This window comes from Python bivittatus, unplaced genomic scaffold (genome assembly GCF_059951505.1).
Source record: "Python bivittatus isolate LINGU-HERP-01145 unplaced genomic scaffold, Pbiv_v1 ctg000480_np1212, whole genome shotgun sequence".
Lineage (NCBI taxonomy): Eukaryota > Metazoa > Chordata > Lepidosauria > Squamata > Pythonidae > Python > Python bivittatus.
In genome coordinates this window covers 25,687,109-25,705,406 of record NW_028277075.1, presented here as the reverse complement: position 1 = coordinate 25,705,406, position 18,298 = coordinate 25,687,109, and the positions used below count along the sequence as shown (strand labels likewise).

At 38.5% G+C, this 18,298-nt stretch overlaps 1 protein-coding gene across 1 annotated transcript in view; it reads right to left on the bottom strand.

Annotated features, from left to right (window-relative positions):
• Positions 1–18,298, bottom strand: part of LOC103051992 (cytosolic phospholipase A2 beta-like) — a 40,909-nt gene that overhangs the window by 6,239 nt on the left and 16,372 nt on the right. Inside the window, exons 8-17 of the mRNA XM_088145495.1 lie at positions 16,606–16,733; positions 14,813–14,917; positions 13,789–13,826; positions 11,548–11,683; positions 9,950–10,086; positions 8,900–9,122; positions 6,217–6,331; positions 5,060–5,197; positions 2,069–2,200; positions 1,401–1,565 (exon numbers count right to left, since the gene is read on the bottom strand). Of these exons, the coding sequence (XP_088001621.1) occupies positions 1,401–1,565; positions 2,069–2,200; positions 5,060–5,197; positions 6,217–6,331; positions 8,900–9,122; positions 9,950–10,086; positions 11,548–11,683; positions 13,789–13,826; positions 14,813–14,917; positions 16,606–16,733 (1,317 nt within the window). The remainder of the gene's footprint in view (positions 1–1,400; positions 1,566–2,068; positions 2,201–5,059; positions 5,198–6,216; positions 6,332–8,899; positions 9,123–9,949; positions 10,087–11,547; positions 11,684–13,788; positions 13,827–14,812; positions 14,918–16,605; positions 16,734–18,298) is intronic.

Genomic DNA, 18,298 nt, shown 5'->3' with positions numbered 1-18,298 from the left:
AGATACATGATGTTTAACCTGTTCATAACTTTCCCTTCAGAAGAAAAAAAATCAACTTATGCCCTGAGCTAGACCAAAGTTGGTATACAACTCAATCATGAAATCTATTTGCATGGCTAACAGTTTGTTTGGGCAGTCTTTCTTACGTTGATTCCAAAGCCAATGGAAATACCAACCACAAGCAAAATCAAGTTTTGTCACAGCATTACAGACATCGCTTTATGCATGTAGTATGTTAAAAGCTGAATTCTGAACATAATGACAGATATACTTGACCAGCAAAGGAATTCTGCCAGCTTCTTATCCATGGCTTTAATGAGTCCAATGGTTGCTCAAACAGGCTTTTAGTTATTAAACATTAGAGATTGATCCTGAATCTACAACATCCTGAAGGTTGTAAAATCTTGTGGCGACCTTATTCCTCCCCAATTAGTATTCTGAATGCTGTAATTCATCACCTAATCACATTGTCATCAATGTGTAAATAAAGCAATGATGGCCAATAATCCTAATGGATTTTAACAACATTAGACAAATCCATGTGAGAAAACTATATGGCATTAGTTAATAGTCATCATGGTTTAATCTACCAGAATCAGAATAAATATGAATTTAAATTTATAATTGGATTGGATTGGATTGGATTGGATTGGATTGGGATTGGATTGGATTGGATTGGATTGGATTGGATTGGATTGGATTAGATTAGATTAGATTAGATTAGATTAGATTAGATTAGATTAGATTAGATTAGGATACAGATGACTAAATGCTATTGCCCTCTTGGCTGGCTGGTGGGCTTTCCATAGCCATTTGGCTGGCAACTGCAGAAAAATAATTCCTTGGTCCAATCCAGCAATCTTCTTCTCACATTCTCAAGAGGCTACATAGGCAATGTCATTGAATTGGCTTGGAAGGAAGGAAGGAAGGAAGGAAGGAAGGAAGGAAGGAAGGAAGGAAGGAAGGAAGGAAGGACGGAAGGAAGGAGGGAGGGAGGGAGGGAGGGAAGGAAAATTTCTGATGCTCCCTGCCAGCTTCTCAAAAGCAAAGTCACTGGGGAAGCTAGCAGCAAATTGCAAGTCGTTCACACTCCCACTGCTTTTTTGCCCTTGGTCATTCTGCTTCTCTGTTTAGGTAAGGAGATATCTCTGAAACAATGACCAAAGGGTCACAGGTTGTCTAGTAATGCATGAAAAGATACTCTCATGTAGTTTTATCTTCTTGCTAGTCATCTTTCTAACATTTGCAAGATCTAGATCTTCTTTTAAGAAATAGATATCTTATGACTATGTAACTATCTCCTTTGGGCTTCCATAATTGTGAAACTGACTGGAGATACCTCTGAACTGATTCATTTCTGCACATTTAGAGGGTTTCTAGAAATAGTCATTCTCATTTACCATCCCATTTCGTAAATTCTTTCTGATGCAAATAATCTTTATCAAAATCAAAGCCTCGCAGGAAGTTATAACTTTCCCCCTTTAAAGGACGATCAATTAAAATGTCATTGAAGATTTCACAGAGCTTTCCATATCCAGAGCTTGGAGGTTTGTAGACTGTGGCATATGAATAATCCTCCTCATCTGAAACAAAATATAGAGGAACTTCATTTCTGGCAACTTTTCCTTTTGTTTTCAAAGTATAACACTTTTGGATTAGGAGGCATTATTTTAATGTAGCAAATTCCACTGAAAATGGTGGTATCAAAATGGGATATGCCCTGCAAATACAAGCAGATCTGAGTCAACAGAGCTTAAAAATGAGCTTCCTTTCTATCACACACCCAGCCTGCTGACTATCCTTTTCTCCAGCACTGATTCCAAATGGATCTGTTCATATCTACTGCCTGCCTATGAGCAGGAAAGCAGACTATAAATTGAAGTTGTGCATAAGATAAAGACTAAACAAATAGTTCATTATAGTATATAATAGCTGCAGTGATCTCACAATTAGTTCATATCTGACTGAGTAGATGACCAGAAAATGAAGAGGTGGGAGTTTCTCTCTCTTTCATTTTACTTTGTAAACAAACTAAAAAAAAAAAAAAACCTAGCAAAGCAAAGATGAATAAAATGGTCAGTATTGAAATTCTTACACTTTTTTGCCATGTTTTCCCTCCATCGTTTCCAGAATTCTTCTGGTGTTGAAGTCCAATACAAACAATCCAGCAGATTTGGAGAGAAAATGTTAGTCCAGATACCTGCAAGACCAACCACATTAAAGACATTATATTAACTCAAGCCACAGCTCATCTCGACCGGATCAAAGGATATGAGCTCACTGGACTGAGAAACTATTTTAAATGTTTACTACTGCCAGCTAATTAAATGTTGTACACATGATTTAGCATCACAGTATTAACCAAACCATTATGGCTGATAAGAGATTCTTGTGACAGTGTTGTAGGGTTAACCACTGTTAACACATTAACAAAGCACAGGTATTGAGTTCAGATGACATAATACACCCAAACAAACAAATCATATTATGGCTTTAAATGATAGCACAATATGCTAAGACAATGGCTGGGTCCCCAAAACAGGCTGAATACATATCACCCAACCCTACCTTAATCTAAGCTATTGTGCTATACAAACACAGCCAGTATGACAATGAAACACCAAGGGTAAAATTAGATTACTGCAGTACAACACAGCTGGAGAACCTAGAGGAAATCCCATCAGGAGTCAAAAGCCAGTCCATATCAAAACCAAATCAACCTCCTTCTTGTTAGATGTTTATCCAATTATCTTAGATTTGCACAACACGTTAAGCTAAACTGGTTGGCTGGTTTGAGGTTCAGTGTGCGTGAAGTGAACACAGTTTCTCTATTTTTCACCCATCTTATCCGTTCATATATCCAACCGCATTCACAGCATTGTGCTGTTGCAACACAAGCCCCACCCTTTAGTTGCAATGTGACTTCACAAACACATGCCCCAAAGGGGCAGTTTGCAACACAACACTGCCTTCACCATTTTTCTTCATTGACAAAAACAGGAAGCCTCTGCAGACTACCTGTGCAAGTATCCATACATCCCCACCTTCTCTCATCCTCTCTTTCTTTCTCTGGCTACTTCCCTCTCCATATAATTATCCCTCTTTGACCCCACCTCCAAGCAGTCTGTTTCTTGAAGCCTAAGTACCATGTTTGTGAGGGAGACAAGGATAGTACCTCAAGGGCCAAATGAGAGGCCTCATCAATTGAATTGTCTATTTGTCTCTTGAATTGTCTGTTTGTCTATTGAATTGTCTAATTGTATATTTCACATGATGCTCTCTGGACCCTCAAGTGGTGAAATGTTTGCCAGAATGGGCCTTGGGCATGAAGAAGTATACTCCAAATCCTGGCTGCTGAAAGCAGTACTGTATATCTGAAGTCCTCATGCGAATTAGCATAGGATGCATTTCTGAATTGTTGTGGAAATTTAGTTTGGTCCAATGGCTGGCTCTCCCCACCTGCATACAGACTCAGCTGGTCTACCTAGAGCTGACAGCAAAGAGCCTGGAAAGGGCAAGCAAATGTCTATTTTTCAGAATGGATAAAATGAATTGTATGATAGTTGCCTGTCCCCATCCCCCAAGGTATACTCTGTTTGAGGCCATCCAGTCAAATAATCATTTCCCCCAGGTGTTGGGTCAGGATGTTATATGAACCTGTTGAAACTGTATCAGTGGAACAATACCAAGGATGTGTGGAGGCATTGGCTGTCACCATCACAGTATGTTTCACTTTATTATATTTTATTCATTTTTAACGCTTATTAGATTCCCAGTCATTTTGGCAAGCGGCTAGCCATATAGAATGAATGAATGAATGAATGAATGAATGAATGAATGAATGAATGAATGAATGAATATTCTATTTTGCTGCTGCAACAGAGTGATATTCTCATCATTCACCTCTGACCACTAGAAGAGGAAGAATCCTCTCTGTTTTGTGTCTCCACTGCCTGCACTTCCTCACTCAGAGGCTGTGATAGCACAGCACTTCCTCCACCTGGTACCCTCTGGACATGTGAGCTACACTAAGTATTAAGGGAATTGTGATCCAATAGATCTGGAGGGCATTCAGTTGAGGAACATGGCAATAGCTGAACTGAAAATCAGTGTGTATGACATTTAGTATTTAATGTTTAGTATTTTCATTTGGTATTTGTTTACAATTACAGTGCAAGACCCCACCACAACCATATAAGATAGATTGGCCTGAGGGAGAATGATGGTTCCCAGTCACCCAGTGAGCTCCCATGACTGAGAGTAGCCTAGAACCTGGATGTCTCTGCTCCTAATTCAACACCTTAAGCCCTACATCAGATTGGCTCTCATGGAGGAATGTGCATGCATACATTCCAGTGTTCCAAACTAAAATGTTACACATATCATTCATTGATAGTAGTGGATCCCTGCACTGCACAGGGAATTGGCTAAGACAAACTAAGTCCCTTCCAGCACTGAGATGCTCATAAAAGCAACTTGTTGGTGACAAAGGGAGCAGAAGGAAATTTTCATGAAATGTACCTTTAGTTTAAAATAAAAGCATTTAAAATCCCTGTATCAGTTAAGTTGTAATTGTTCTGTTTTCCATATAATACCATACATATATCAGTGCTATATGCTGAGTATTACCATATATACTCGCATATAAGCCCATCTGCGGATAAGCTGAACCTGATCTTTTAAGTATATTTTGGAACCTTAAATTCTCAGATTATTCACGAGTATATATGATAATCATAAACTTAAATAACTATTCCTATAGAATATAAGAATACAATCTATGACAGGCATATTGGTGTAATATCACGAAAATTCAGTGTGATCCTTGTACAGATTCATAAACTTACATGCTTTATGTATATTTATTATTATTGCTATTACTAACAACATGAGATAACTGCTTATTCCCTGGAATAGTTTAATTGCAGCAATGGAGCCCTGATTGCTTTGGAGAAAGAAGGTTAGATGCCTAAGGCTGTCAAGAAGACAGGGTCTTTCCAAGGTTACCCTGATTCGCTTTACTATATTTTCCAGTTTAGCTCATAAGTAAACAGATCACCTTCCAGATAGCAAATCCGGGATTCTGGGTTCCTCTTCACCAGCCTTCCCATGAAGAATTCACTATCAAAATCTTCGGAGCGAATCTGTGCACCATATTTTAGCAACCCCACTTCATAAGGATTGAACTCCACCCATTCTGCAAACAAAGGGATGTACAAAAGAGTGAAAGACAGCTTGGTTGGCTGCTGTTCCAAATGTGAAATCAGGAAAAAGAAAGAAAAACCTCCATGGAGATTTCTTATGGAAGAAATAGCATCAGACAAACAACCACCTTGCCCTAGTTACCCTGATCAATTTTGTGACATCTTCCACAAATCTAAGAGCAAAGCATAACAAACAAACTAGAAGGTTATATTCAATGAAGAGCTTGTATCACTATGTTTATAAAATAGAGACCAATGAAAAGCTGTCTAAAGGAATCTCCTGCAGCCATTTAAATAGTTAGGCAAATCTTATGCATAAGTTTCTAGAGGACAAATTACTAATAGAAGAGAATATGTGTAGTTCAGGGTTGAACTGGATTCCATAGGACAAATTACTGGAATTTCCTGTAATCCCTGGCCAATAAAAGATAATGTCATTTCATCTTATCTCAGATGTAGATTTGAATTTCTCAGCCACTAGCTTTTGTCATATTACGTTTTTAGAGGTTAGAAGTGGATGATGAAACAGGCCTGGCTGCTCAGCAAAAAACAGAAGCAGATTATTTCAGATAAGTATTGATGTAAAGGAGGAAAGATTTCATTACCCTGAATAAATGCAACGGGAGATAACTTAGACCAGGTCAGGAACCTGGTGCCCTGCTGGATGTTTTGGGCTTCAACTCTCATCAGCCCAACTTGTGATAGTCCAAAGCATCTGTAGCCTACCAATAGCTTAAACATCACAGTACTTCTTTCATTTTTTTCTTTGATTTTCTCCATGAACTTCCTGTCTTGATGAAGTTTGGTAAAATTGTGTATAATGCAACCTTCCCTATATAATTCATGTAGAGGTACTCTAAGAGATTCACGATAAATAGAAGGTACCCAACTCTATTAAGTTCAAGGTCAACATTTTATGTCTTCCCCTTCTTCTCCTCTCTTTCCAATGCTTATAACATTGGAATCAAAACCTACATTTCCATAGTGGAGAGATTGATATGTGAGTACCCACCTCTGAAGTCAAAAGTGGAGATATCATCTTTGACATTTATGACTGTGTAGATAGGAAAGGGGTTCTGCCCCTGATTCAAAGCCTGTCGCTGTTCTGAGAGCTTACTGGGATTTACCTAAAAATAATGGGAAACAAAATAAATATTTTAACACATGGATCTTTGTTTTTTTCCATGCACGAACAATCCTGAAAAGCTAGTATCTCCTGGATATTCTATATCAAGAGACCAAATATTAAATCCCATCAACATAATGTTATTGTGTTACTTATTATAATATCTGCATATGTAGATTGTTATGAAACTTAAGTGCTTCAGACTCTAGAAAATAATGCTAAATACCAACTACTCATTTCTGTCTGTCTCTCACTTGTGATGGGATCTTTGCCCTGCTGCTTCTTCGTTCCTTCCTCCTGGTTATTCCTGACTGTTTAATGCTGGAAAGGGAAGAGAAATTCCCCACGGCCAACACCAAATTTGCTATTTAGATACCTGGCTGAGCTGAAGGTTTCACTGCTATAGGAATGAACAATTTGAGACCCAAGACTCCATAAAGGCCTCAAAGCCTCTCCTACTTTCCTAGCTCCTGGAATACCTTTCAACTATATTGCCAACTTTGGGGGCCACAACTACTACTTAGAGGCAGAAAACCCACGAAAACTCATTAAAACCTGCAATAAGCATCATGTTGTTTTCAAGAAGCAAAGAAAATTCCACAATCCCTAATTTAAAATGTATAAAGTAATCCCGGTTTTACCCTTATATATGACAGGACCCTTTGCTGCCCTTGCTTCCCACAGGTACTGCTAAGTGTAGCCCCTGATCACCAAAAGCTGGCCCAAACCTGCCACACTATCTTGTCAGAAGCTGCTTTGCATGCTAAGCCAGTATGTTCTAACTTGACAAACAAGAGTTCACCAAAGCTCCTAAAAGAATATATTTCCAAACCCTCCTTCCCAAGATCACTTACATTATCTCAGGGAAAGAAAACCTTCTGATTACTGAGGGCTGAATTCTTTTAAGAAGAAGTGTTGATGGAAGCATGTGATATTGATTGACAAGTCAGATGATATTGAAGTCAGCTTACTACCTTTTTTTCCCCTCTCTATTTCTCTCCCTTCCCTTTTTCTTCCCCACTAGAGCTGACCACTAAGGGCGAGTTGCACACTCACCTGAAATAAGCCTTAATGCCACAGGTTGCTCATTCCAGTCTCAATAGGAGAAACCAGAGATCACATCTTTCCATGTGAAAAGCACACAATCTACCAAATGACCTGTAGGTTCCACTCATTACCACCACCAAATGCTGCAAGAAATACAATTTTCTTTCCCCATTTCTTTAACAGTGCATAGTGTCATAGTATTAGATTAGAAGGGACCTTAGAGACTGATTAGTCTGACCCCCTGCCTGAGTGTACAGTGTAAGGAAGGTGACCTTGGTGGAAATATGCAAGAACCGTTACCTAGGCAAAAGGGGCTGAAATATTTTTTTAAGTCCTGAGAAACAAGGTAATATTTGGAAGCGGCTCAGGCAAACGCCTCCCTGATTCACTGGGGTACAAGAAGGAGGAAGAGGTACAGCACAATCAGATTTGCAAGATTCTATTATTATAGACAATATCAATAAAGGTAGTTTTATCCTTCCTGTGGGATTGTGATGGAATGTATCTACGAGGAGGAAAGTGATGTGGGAGATCAATGCTATCAGGAGGGAGGGGGTGCATTCCAGAAGGGGAAAGGAGATAAGAGGCAATGCAGTCCTCAAGGAGAGTGTGGGAAGCAAAAGAGGTGCAGGATAGCCACTCCCTAGAATCTCCCAGGGTATATCCACTAGTTGCAGTAGTATAGATTTAGTTTGGCAATATTCTGTCTATAAGGTGTAAGCAAATAAAGGAACTATACTTGACTGGACTGTTTCACCATTGTTCTTGGGCTGGGCCTGACATCAATCTGACAAGTCCCAGGCCGATGGAACCTGTAACATGCCTTCCCTGCCAGATCTAATGGGACAGGCTGATGTAATTGGGGAAAAGCAGTCCCTTTTCTTGGTTATGCATGCTTAAACCTGGCATTGCAAATTGGTTTCATTTCAAATGTCTCTTTTTCCTAAGACTTGAAATAGAGAGAAACAATGAACAGAAACATTGACAGTCAAAATAATAGGGCTTTGTTTATTTCATGCCCTGCAAATCTAATACTGTACCTTTTTATGAGGTAGCTCTTTTATTGTTTCAAAAACAGTTTATTTAAAATACTGTTTTAAATATGTTACTGGCTTTAAATTGTTCTACCTTGATCAAAGCTAGGGAAACAGCAAGGCCTTTGAAACAGAGGGCTGCAGTCCAATGCATATTTTCTCGGGAGTGCATCTCACAGAGGGACTTATTTCAGAACAGATTTTTTAAAGACTGGGCAGTAGAAAGATTAAACACATAAACCATCACAGTCATTTTTCACCTCTGTACTATATCATTTCTTACTTGTCTCAAAGCTTTACAGTATACTTTGGAAACAATGATGAAAACATCATTTCAGGTGCAACTGAAAAGTGTTAAGTGTTATCTACAAGGTTGCTCTGTGTAGGCCGAAATAAAGATAACTGGGTGAATCCTCTGTCAGAATCCCTAGAGTACACCTACCTATTGTACAGAAACATTCTTGTTGTATAACAGATAATTAACATACTTTGTCATGGAAACAAGCTTCTTGAATAAGGGCCCAGAGTTCCGTAAAAGATGAAAGATGCCCATTTTTGATCCGCTCAGTTAGCTCCTTGTGATAATACTTCAATCTTTCGATAGAAATAACATCATCTTTGTTTTTCAGTAACTGTCTTTTCATTTGTTTGATATGTCCTTCCAAACTTTGATGTGACCATTCAATATGTTGGTACAAGTCTGTCATTGTCCTGCAGAAGTAGGAAGAAACCCATGCTTAACAAAATGAGAATTTCTCCACTAGTGTACATTCATAGTATATTTACAAGCATTTTAAAAGGTGTTCTTATAAGGTGATAAATCTGATAAGTTGGGCAACTTGGTACCTGTTTTGAAGGCATAAAACACTCGTAATTTTATCTTGTCACCATCCCACAAGGCTGACATTTAGATGCAAAAGCACATTCTTCTGTTGCAGTCACTATTTTAAAAGGGAGGGCAGTGAAGAAAGAATGAATGAAGTTTGTTGGCCAAAAAGGCAAAAAGAGAAATGGCCTTCAAGCAGAATTGCCCGAAGAAATCAATCCTGATGGTTTTAATTAACTCTTTGGAAGCATATTTTGAAATAGAAGAATTTACTCTTGTCTTTTATTAAATGTTGACATATACTGGACATGGACAATTCAATTCTAATACTACTTTAATGATCTTTAACACCAACCTGAGGTTCATCATTTCTGGCTAAAAGATATGAGTTGAATACCTTGATTTCCAACTTTTTATCTAGCATCCAATGATACTGTTAGATCATTTTATACTCTGAGCTGAGCGGTGGGGCATTTCTGCTCCACTGGGGAATCCCTTCTGCTCTTTCTGCTCAGTAGGGCCTTGACCTCCATAGTCCTACTTTACTCAAGGAGAACAGTGAATGAAGTCCCAAAAGTATTCATGATCGAAAAGCACATTGAGTTGCATCTTTGTTTCACTGAGTTCGTTTCCACAGGCATAATTTTCTCAGCATTGGGCCCAGTATAGCTGGAATTCTAATTAAATGTAATATATTTCCCTTAGTTTTTACCATGTTGATCCAGAAGCAGTGGTGATATATGTAATGCAATCCAAAAGGTTCAGTTTCTGCAAGGCTGAGAGATGAGCATACAATCCTGACATGGCTCTGATCCCACCTCCAGTTGCTATAAGACCTATCACTGGAACCTGTTATAAGCAATCACAGAATCAATAATATAAACAGCAACTTTGGCAATAAAACAAATTGGATTCTAGAAGATAACTTTCCAACTCCACAAGTCATCTTTCAGTTCACCTCTAAGCTTAATTTCCCTATTGATATAAAAGCAAATAAATACACATTGCATAGATAGTTGAATAAAATCAGTTCAGTTTCAGAATCAGACACAGCTTCCTTGCTATTGTAACCAATGCCATTCCACTGCAATGAAAATATTGGAAAACAAATTATTTTCATTCCAGTGAATCTCTAAAAATGAGTAACCTTGCAATTCTGTCTAAACTAGATTTAGCCTGTAGGGAATTTGATGTCAGACTTTAAAACCAGAACACAGTGTTGATCAAGCAAAAAAATCTCTCCAAAAAAAGAATCCAGAACCAACAATAACCTGAACAAATGGCAGTACATAAGTATGCTTTGCAGAGACAATTGTGTGAGATTAAATGGCAAAATTATCTAAAGCTACATGTCAGCGAGAATTCTGTACCACTGATAACATGGATCATAATTACAGTGGAAAGTGACATTGCCCAAAATCTCTCTCCTACCTAATTATTAAAAATGCAGATGCTTTATTGGTTATGGTTAACTAATATCCATGGGTCTCTGCAGGAGGGCTGCAGCAAGGGACGGGGAAATGAGGACACATCATACTCGCATCAGACATCAGGACGCAAGTACATAATGATGGCCTTTGTGTGACATTTGCAAAATGCACACCATTTTTGCATCATTGTGGTTTGCTCAAATCCTACATCCCAGCAGCATTTGCTGTTTCTCACCCTCCTTCTTGGGCAATAAAACCTATTTTCCTCCATCTTAGCTATAGAGTTATATATAACTCTAGCTGCAAAACAGCCATTCTGCGATGCATGGGGCTATTGCTCTGCAGAGCTTGGGGGCAGCCTGCTTTTCTATTCGTGCAACATCTTGTCTCACCCCCTCCCACTACCTGAACTAAGACCTCTCAAATAGATTTCACAGGCAACCTGCTCTGAGGATTCTTACTCTTTCTAGTCAGTTTCATTGATTATTGATTATGTACCATTGAGTCAGTACTGACTCTTAGCAACCACATAGACAAATTTTCTACTGTCCAGAGGGATCTGTCCCCAACCTGGTCCTTCAAGTCTTCAGTCAGATTCATATTTCCTGTAAAAAAACTGCCTGGGTTCCCCATGGTTTATAAGCAATGTTTGTCTCATCCTGTCTTCCAGCCTGTGTTTCTCAACTTCAGCAACTTTAAGATGCGCTTTGCTCTCCCAGTCCTGCAGCTTGAGGTGAGAAGCCATAGGGCATATCAGCATATAACACACAGCTAGGATTTCAACCCCAAATTTTAGGAAAAAAATATGTGTTATACGCTGATAAATATGGTAGTTATTTAACATATCTGCCATGCAAATCATTACAAGATGTCCACATACCTCATCCTCTTGTAACTCCTCTCCTAGATTTAAAAGCCTATACAGGGCATCAGCAACGACCTTTTTCCTCTTGCGCAGGAAATCCTGCTCATCAGGACAAAGCTCATAACCCAAACGCACATCAAGATTCTGTGACCTAGGACACAGAAACAGCCATATCACTACTAAGCATAGACTAGATGTTAGATCACTTCATCAATAATGCAGTTAGCTGAATATCAATTCACAACTTATAGGGATTACCAGATATGGTTTTAGATCTGTGTGGGAATCAAAATCAGCCCCATGCCAGTCAACTGGGGGTTGCTGGGTGCTCTTTATTGCACTCAGCTTTGACTTCCTCCTGCTTCAATGGAAGCGTTTTATGCAAAGGGAGCACCTCAGCAACTTAAGAGGAACAGAACCTTAGGGCAACAGAACATGTCCAGCAATACCACCAACTAATTCATGGGCACTCAACTGGCTTCTCATGTAGATCTGAAATTACATCTGAAGTTTCAGTCAGGCTTGCGATTAGGAAAACCAAGTTCCCACTCAAGGAGTATTATTTTAAAGCTGACATGAGCAAAAATGCAAGGAAATAGCACAAGTTTTCTAAGTATTTGCACAGCTGCAATGTTTAATAAAAAAGTTACGAACAAAAATGTACTTTAAATGTACCTGTGTCTAGGTGTGTGAGCACACACATGTGCCTCTGGTAGGGGTATATACCTATACACACACAGATATGCACACACACACACACACACAAAGTGTTTACGAGTAGCAGGCTAATCCTACTTTATAAGAAGCACATTTCCCTTCTTTCATGGATCAGATAAACTGGTGTTCTAAAATAAGCTACTACAATACATGCAAACACCCTGTGGAAAAAACACATTCTTTTCACTTTCAGTTATTTTTCCACCACTATGCAAAGGTATGTTGATTAATTAATGGATTAATTGACTAAAGCAAGTACAAGGTATAAATTCAGTACAAGGATCAAATGAATATTGTACTCAGAAGAAAGAAACCTAATGGTGGTTTTGACCTTTAAAGCCCTTCATGGCATGGGGCTGGGGTATTTGAGGGACCATCTCTTCCTGATTACGTCTGCCCATCCCATCAGGTCTGGCAGAAGGGGTATGTTGCGGGTTCTGCCTGTTGAGGAGTTACATCTGGTGGGACCCAGGAGGCAAGCCTTTTCTGCCATGGTGCCTGCCCTGTAGAACATCACTCCCCTCAAGGTCAGACCAGTCCCATCTTTGCCAAACTTCCAGAAGTCCCTTAAAACCTGGCTATGACAGCAGGCTTGGGGATCTCAGGGAAATGCCTACACTGTATGTGACATCAAAGATGCTCTTGCCTAGTTTTTTTTTAAATAATATTAATGTTTTTATTATGGTACAATTATTAAACTTTGTTTTTTATGGTCCATTATTATTGTATGCTGCCCAGAGTCACGTTCATGAAATGGCTATATATATGTGATTGATGAATGAATGAATGAATGAATGAATGAATGAATGAATGAATAGTAAGCAAGGCCTTCCAAGCAAGGCCTACATAACTACTCTCTCATCTTGAAATTTTTGGTACAGGTATCTAGATAACATCTTCTTCCACTTGTAACCCTTTCAGTTTTTCACCTCCTGCATTGCCTTCCTTCACTAAATAAATACCTTAAGGAGGGAATGACAGAATATTTACAAAACATATTTAGATTGCTTGCTCCCCAAAACCAAGGAAACTAATCTGCAGAGGTTTGGTCTTTTCAAAAAGCTTAACTGAATGACAACAATAATTTTTAGAGATACCACTTTATTATTTAAACCCAAAGTGGAGAATATTTGAACGGTCAGAGGCTACAACTTAGCCTCTCAACCACAAGAAGGGCCACCAAGGGCAGCCAGTGACACTGTTAGGTCACTGGAAGAGGTGTGGCTGAATTTTTCCTTTTCCTTTCCAGGTTTGGGGGAATTGTTTTAGGCTCTTAGGGGGAAGCCTTTTGGGAAGGTTTAAGGGCATAGATGAGATATAGAGGATAAGTGTTCCCATTCCCACTTTTCAGATCCCAGACTCAAACCAGCGCTGAAATTTGATAGTTTTGCTACTGAATTTCTGAAGAGCTATAAGTGGGGAGCTGCATGCAAGCCTCAGATGGTCCACATGTGATTTTATGCTGAAGATAAGCTGCCTTTCCTTTGTATTAGCTCAGTGTATTAACGGTGCCAGAAAAATAGAAAGAAAATACCTTACCAGTCAATTACCTGGAGATACAGCTCCAAGACACTTCCCTGAAAACCCAAAAATATGCAGTTGTGAAGACAGTGAAACTGGACAAGAAAGGGGGAAGGGGACAAATAAATGAGGCATGTGAAAAAACAAATGAGCTCTTTAGATTTGTTCAACTGAGATGGGATAAAAGTACTTATAATCAATTTATCAATCAATACAGCAAGTAGTATGTTAGTCTTAAGACTTCAATTTTTTCATGTCTGAAAAAGTGTGAAACCTATGTGTAATATTTATAAATGATCACTGGAAACATGCAATTTGCATATGTGCTGAGAAACTGTGATTGGCCATTTTCCTCAGGGTATGAAAAAGAGATAGAGATAGAGACAGAGATAGAGATATAGAGATATAGTCCCATTTATTTAACTCTTGTGTAAATCTTGAAATCAGAGGTACATAATGGATTTGCCAGGGATTTTGTGATTTCTTTCACACAGCCTTGTCTTTCTCATAAATAATGCAAAATATGTGAAACAACCCTTGGATGGTATTCCATTATCTATTCTTCAGATCAACTACCAGCTCTGGAAACTGATTTTTTGCATTGGGAAATTATTTTGGCAAAAGAGGGAAAGCATGAAAATCACATTCCAAGCCTGGCTCAAATCCAAACAGTCAAAAGAACGAAATGTCAAATCTTGTTTCTTAATTCTTTTCTATAACTTCTTTTCCCCAAAAGTGATTTCAGGCTATTCAGAAAGAGCAGGCCCCAATACAATTGTTCTATTTTCCATTCATTCAAACACTGACCAGCAGTGAGTTCCACTGAATCTATGGGGGGAAGGGGGAGAAAATCCTTTTCCTTCTTTTAGAAAAACATTGTTTTTACAGACCTTTTACAGAAAGTTTAAAAGGTAGTTCATTTACTGATGGTATAACTGAAGTATATCTTAGTTTGAAAACAATAAAAATGTGTTGCTGTTTTGTTTTAAACTTTACCAGTATTCAGGAAAAATGAACATTCATTTTAAGAATCAACACTTGCCTCCTTCATTGGTAGTTCAACTTTGACTTGGCATCCAACTGGAAGCAGTTTCAAAGGCAGAATTAAGGAATAATCAGAATCACTGTCCTCATTAGATAAAATGTTCTGGGAAGGGGGAAAAAAATCATCCAAATGAGTAAGATGTAAAAATACACTGAAATGGAAGATTACTTACTGCTTGATTTAATCTTATTTTTAGCCGGCCTTTCAGTTACCGAAAGAGCCTTTCACTCAGGTGAATTCCAGGCAACTTAAGGATTTGCATCACAAAGCCAGCTGAACTCTCAATTCTTGGACCTTAAGAATTGCTCAGTCTTTTCTCTTTTATTTTCCTTAAACTGTTCTGAACACAGCCTTCATTAAATTTACACTAATTCTTGCTGGCTCAGAGGAAAACTTTTTGCAGTCCAGCACAAGTTTGGGGTGAACAACTAGACTTGATTCAACAGCCAGATCAAAGCAGAACACCTCATCATACTTTAGCTACAGTGCCAATAGGGAGCAGTTGCTGCTTAGGTAATTATCAGGAAAAATGAACACAGAAATGTAATCCATATCTTTTTGATTTTTAGATCTGAGTGCAAATAGAAATGCAATGGAGATCTTCTATAAAATAATTGAGAAACTGCTTGGCACATCTTACACAGAAGGTGTTTAAAGCCAGGCAATCAGACTGAGTGGGATAAGATTAGAGGCCACAAAAATCAACCCCTTCAGGACAGGGAGGGGCAACCAGGTGCCCATCAACTGCATATACTCCTTAGCCTCTTTTGCTGCTTCCCACTCAAGATTACTTTACTGAAATTGGGTGGCAAGTCACTGATTTTCAGTGGATCATTTTTTAAAAAATAAATATAACAGAGGCAGGCTAAATATACCTATTGTACTTAGCCCTAGCCCACAACCTTGCAATGAAATGCCAAAAAAATCCAGTCCTATCCTTTCTGGGGATGGCACCACATCAGCTCACATCCCAGCTATCCTTCAAGTCTGAAAAATCATTTAAAGTGAGGTGTCCTCTCAGCTGCTAAGAAGATGACCAAGGAGGATTTGGAAGTTTGGAACTTCTTGATTTAAAGTGAGCAGCTGGAGCAGGGAACAAGAATGGTTTGTTGCTGCAAATAACAAGGGCAATATAAATTGCCTCTTGATGATATTATTATTATTATTATTATTGTTGTTGTTGTTGGTCGCACAGTCAGCCAGATGTTTAGACTGGATTTGGCATTTTTATCCACCTATCGAATCCTTCCCAAGGACCTGAGATAGGCAGATGTTGTTGTTGGATGGTGTTAAAGGTTGTCATCGCAGGATATAAGCTGTTCCAAGTACAGCTGCCTTTTGCAATTGACTGGTGGTAATCTTGTCAATGCCTGATGATGATGATGATGATGATGATGATGATGATGACGACGACAATGATGAAGATGATGATTCTACCCAACTCCCAGCAACTCTGGGTAGTTTATAAATTATTTAAAGCAGTAAAAACAAGAAAGAGCAAAACACAAAAATGAAGAGTAAAGATGACAAGAATAAAAAGACCAGATGGAAAGAAAGAAAAAGAAACCACACAATCTAAAGGGAGCTCTAGTCCCCCTTGCCAAAGGCCTGGGTGAAGAGCCAGGTCTTCCAAACCCTTTGAAATAGCAGGAGGGTGGTACTGGTGTTTATTTATTTATTGCTACACTATAACCTGATGGACAATTGGGCAAGGAGAAGGGTTGAACAACAAATATATTCATAATTATTTTCCACTGCCATTCTGGATATATGATAACTGAGACTGTTACCTGAATCTTGGCTTTTAATACTGGTCCCCAGCTTTTTATGCAATGAAAGCGGAAGGAATTTAAATTTTTGCTTGTCTTCTGTGTTCCTTCATGAGATTCTGGCACTGAAAGGACTACATTTTTATTGGCTAAAATAAAACAATACATGTTAAATTAAGTTCCATGTTATGTATTTAGGTTTCTAAGAATGTGTTGTTGAAAACTTCGTTTTATCATGGACACTGGTTATTTTTTAATTTATAAACAAATTATTGAACTGCACACTTTATATTTGTAAGCAGATCAAATGTATCTGGCATACAGGAGACATAGGGTTCTCTCATAACCCTACGTCTCTTTCTAATATAGTATATGTATGTTCAATACTGTTCATATACAGAAGGGTATTCAACTTACAGCTTATGCATATGAAAGCATAGTAAGACTAGATCAAAAGTCTTGCTAAAATTCAGATACTTTATATTCAGATATACATAAACTATACACAGTGAGGAACACAGTATCAGCTGATTTAATACAGTATATTAACCTTATGGGGGTTTTTTCTGTTTTCATAAAACTGATACAAAGAAAATACATCACTTTAAAAATATTGAAATCCACCCCAAATTCACATTTTGGCATTTGCCATTCACATTTTATAATTTGAATATGAAATTAAGTATTTTAATCAGATTTCACACTACTTCCACTTTAACATTCGGATGCTTTGATTTGATAGATCTGAATACTAATAGACAGGGATCATGAACTACCACTACACACCAAATCAAATACAGTCTACTCTAAATATTGTTACATATCAAGAATCAAACACCACAAAATATACAATATTGAAATAGAATAGCCTTATAAGATTTTAAGATCAACCTATTGCTGCCTTGCGACAACAGGTTATTCAGGTGGCAAAAGAAGGGTGCTTAACCCTGTTGCTATCTGTGATAAAATGTCTCTCATAGAGAGGGATCTTCTGTCTCAAGCAAACTTACATATTCAAGAGTTTGGGAGGAAACTCATAAAGAAGAAACAGCACCATTTGTATAGGAAATATGGGGAAGATTAAGCAACCTCGTCTTACTCAGTGATGTTTTGTCTTGTTTTAGAAATCCTGCCCACTCATTACATTGCCTCAAGAAATGTAGGTTTAGTGGCAGTTGCTTGTCAAGGCAAATGTGTGTGGCTTCACCTTTCAAACAGATATTTCAAACTACAGAGAACATCTGGCAAGAGATGAACATTCATAGCACCTCTAATTTGGCCTACCTTCTTCTTAAGCAACTATGCTGGGTGAAACAATTGGTAGGTGCCATCAAACATTAAGCATGTAGAGCTACAACCCCATTAAAGAAATATCAGCCCTATTTATTTATTTACTTATATGGCTGCCCTTCTTGTGAGACACAACTCTGGGAGGCTAACAGCAATAATAAAAACACAACGATAAAACAATCCAAGAAGCAAACAAGAAAAACCCGATGACCAATCAACAGTTATCCAACTGTACAGTCCCCCAGGCTCCAACCTTGCTATCCTAACACCTGTGGGAAAAGCCAGCTCTTAACGGCTTTCCGGAAAGAGGGTGGGGGCCTGACAGACCTCATGGGGAAGAGCGTTCTATATGGCAGGGGCTGCTACAGTAAAGGCACGCCTCACTGGTCCCACTAAATGCAATAACTGAGGGAAGGGACCTACT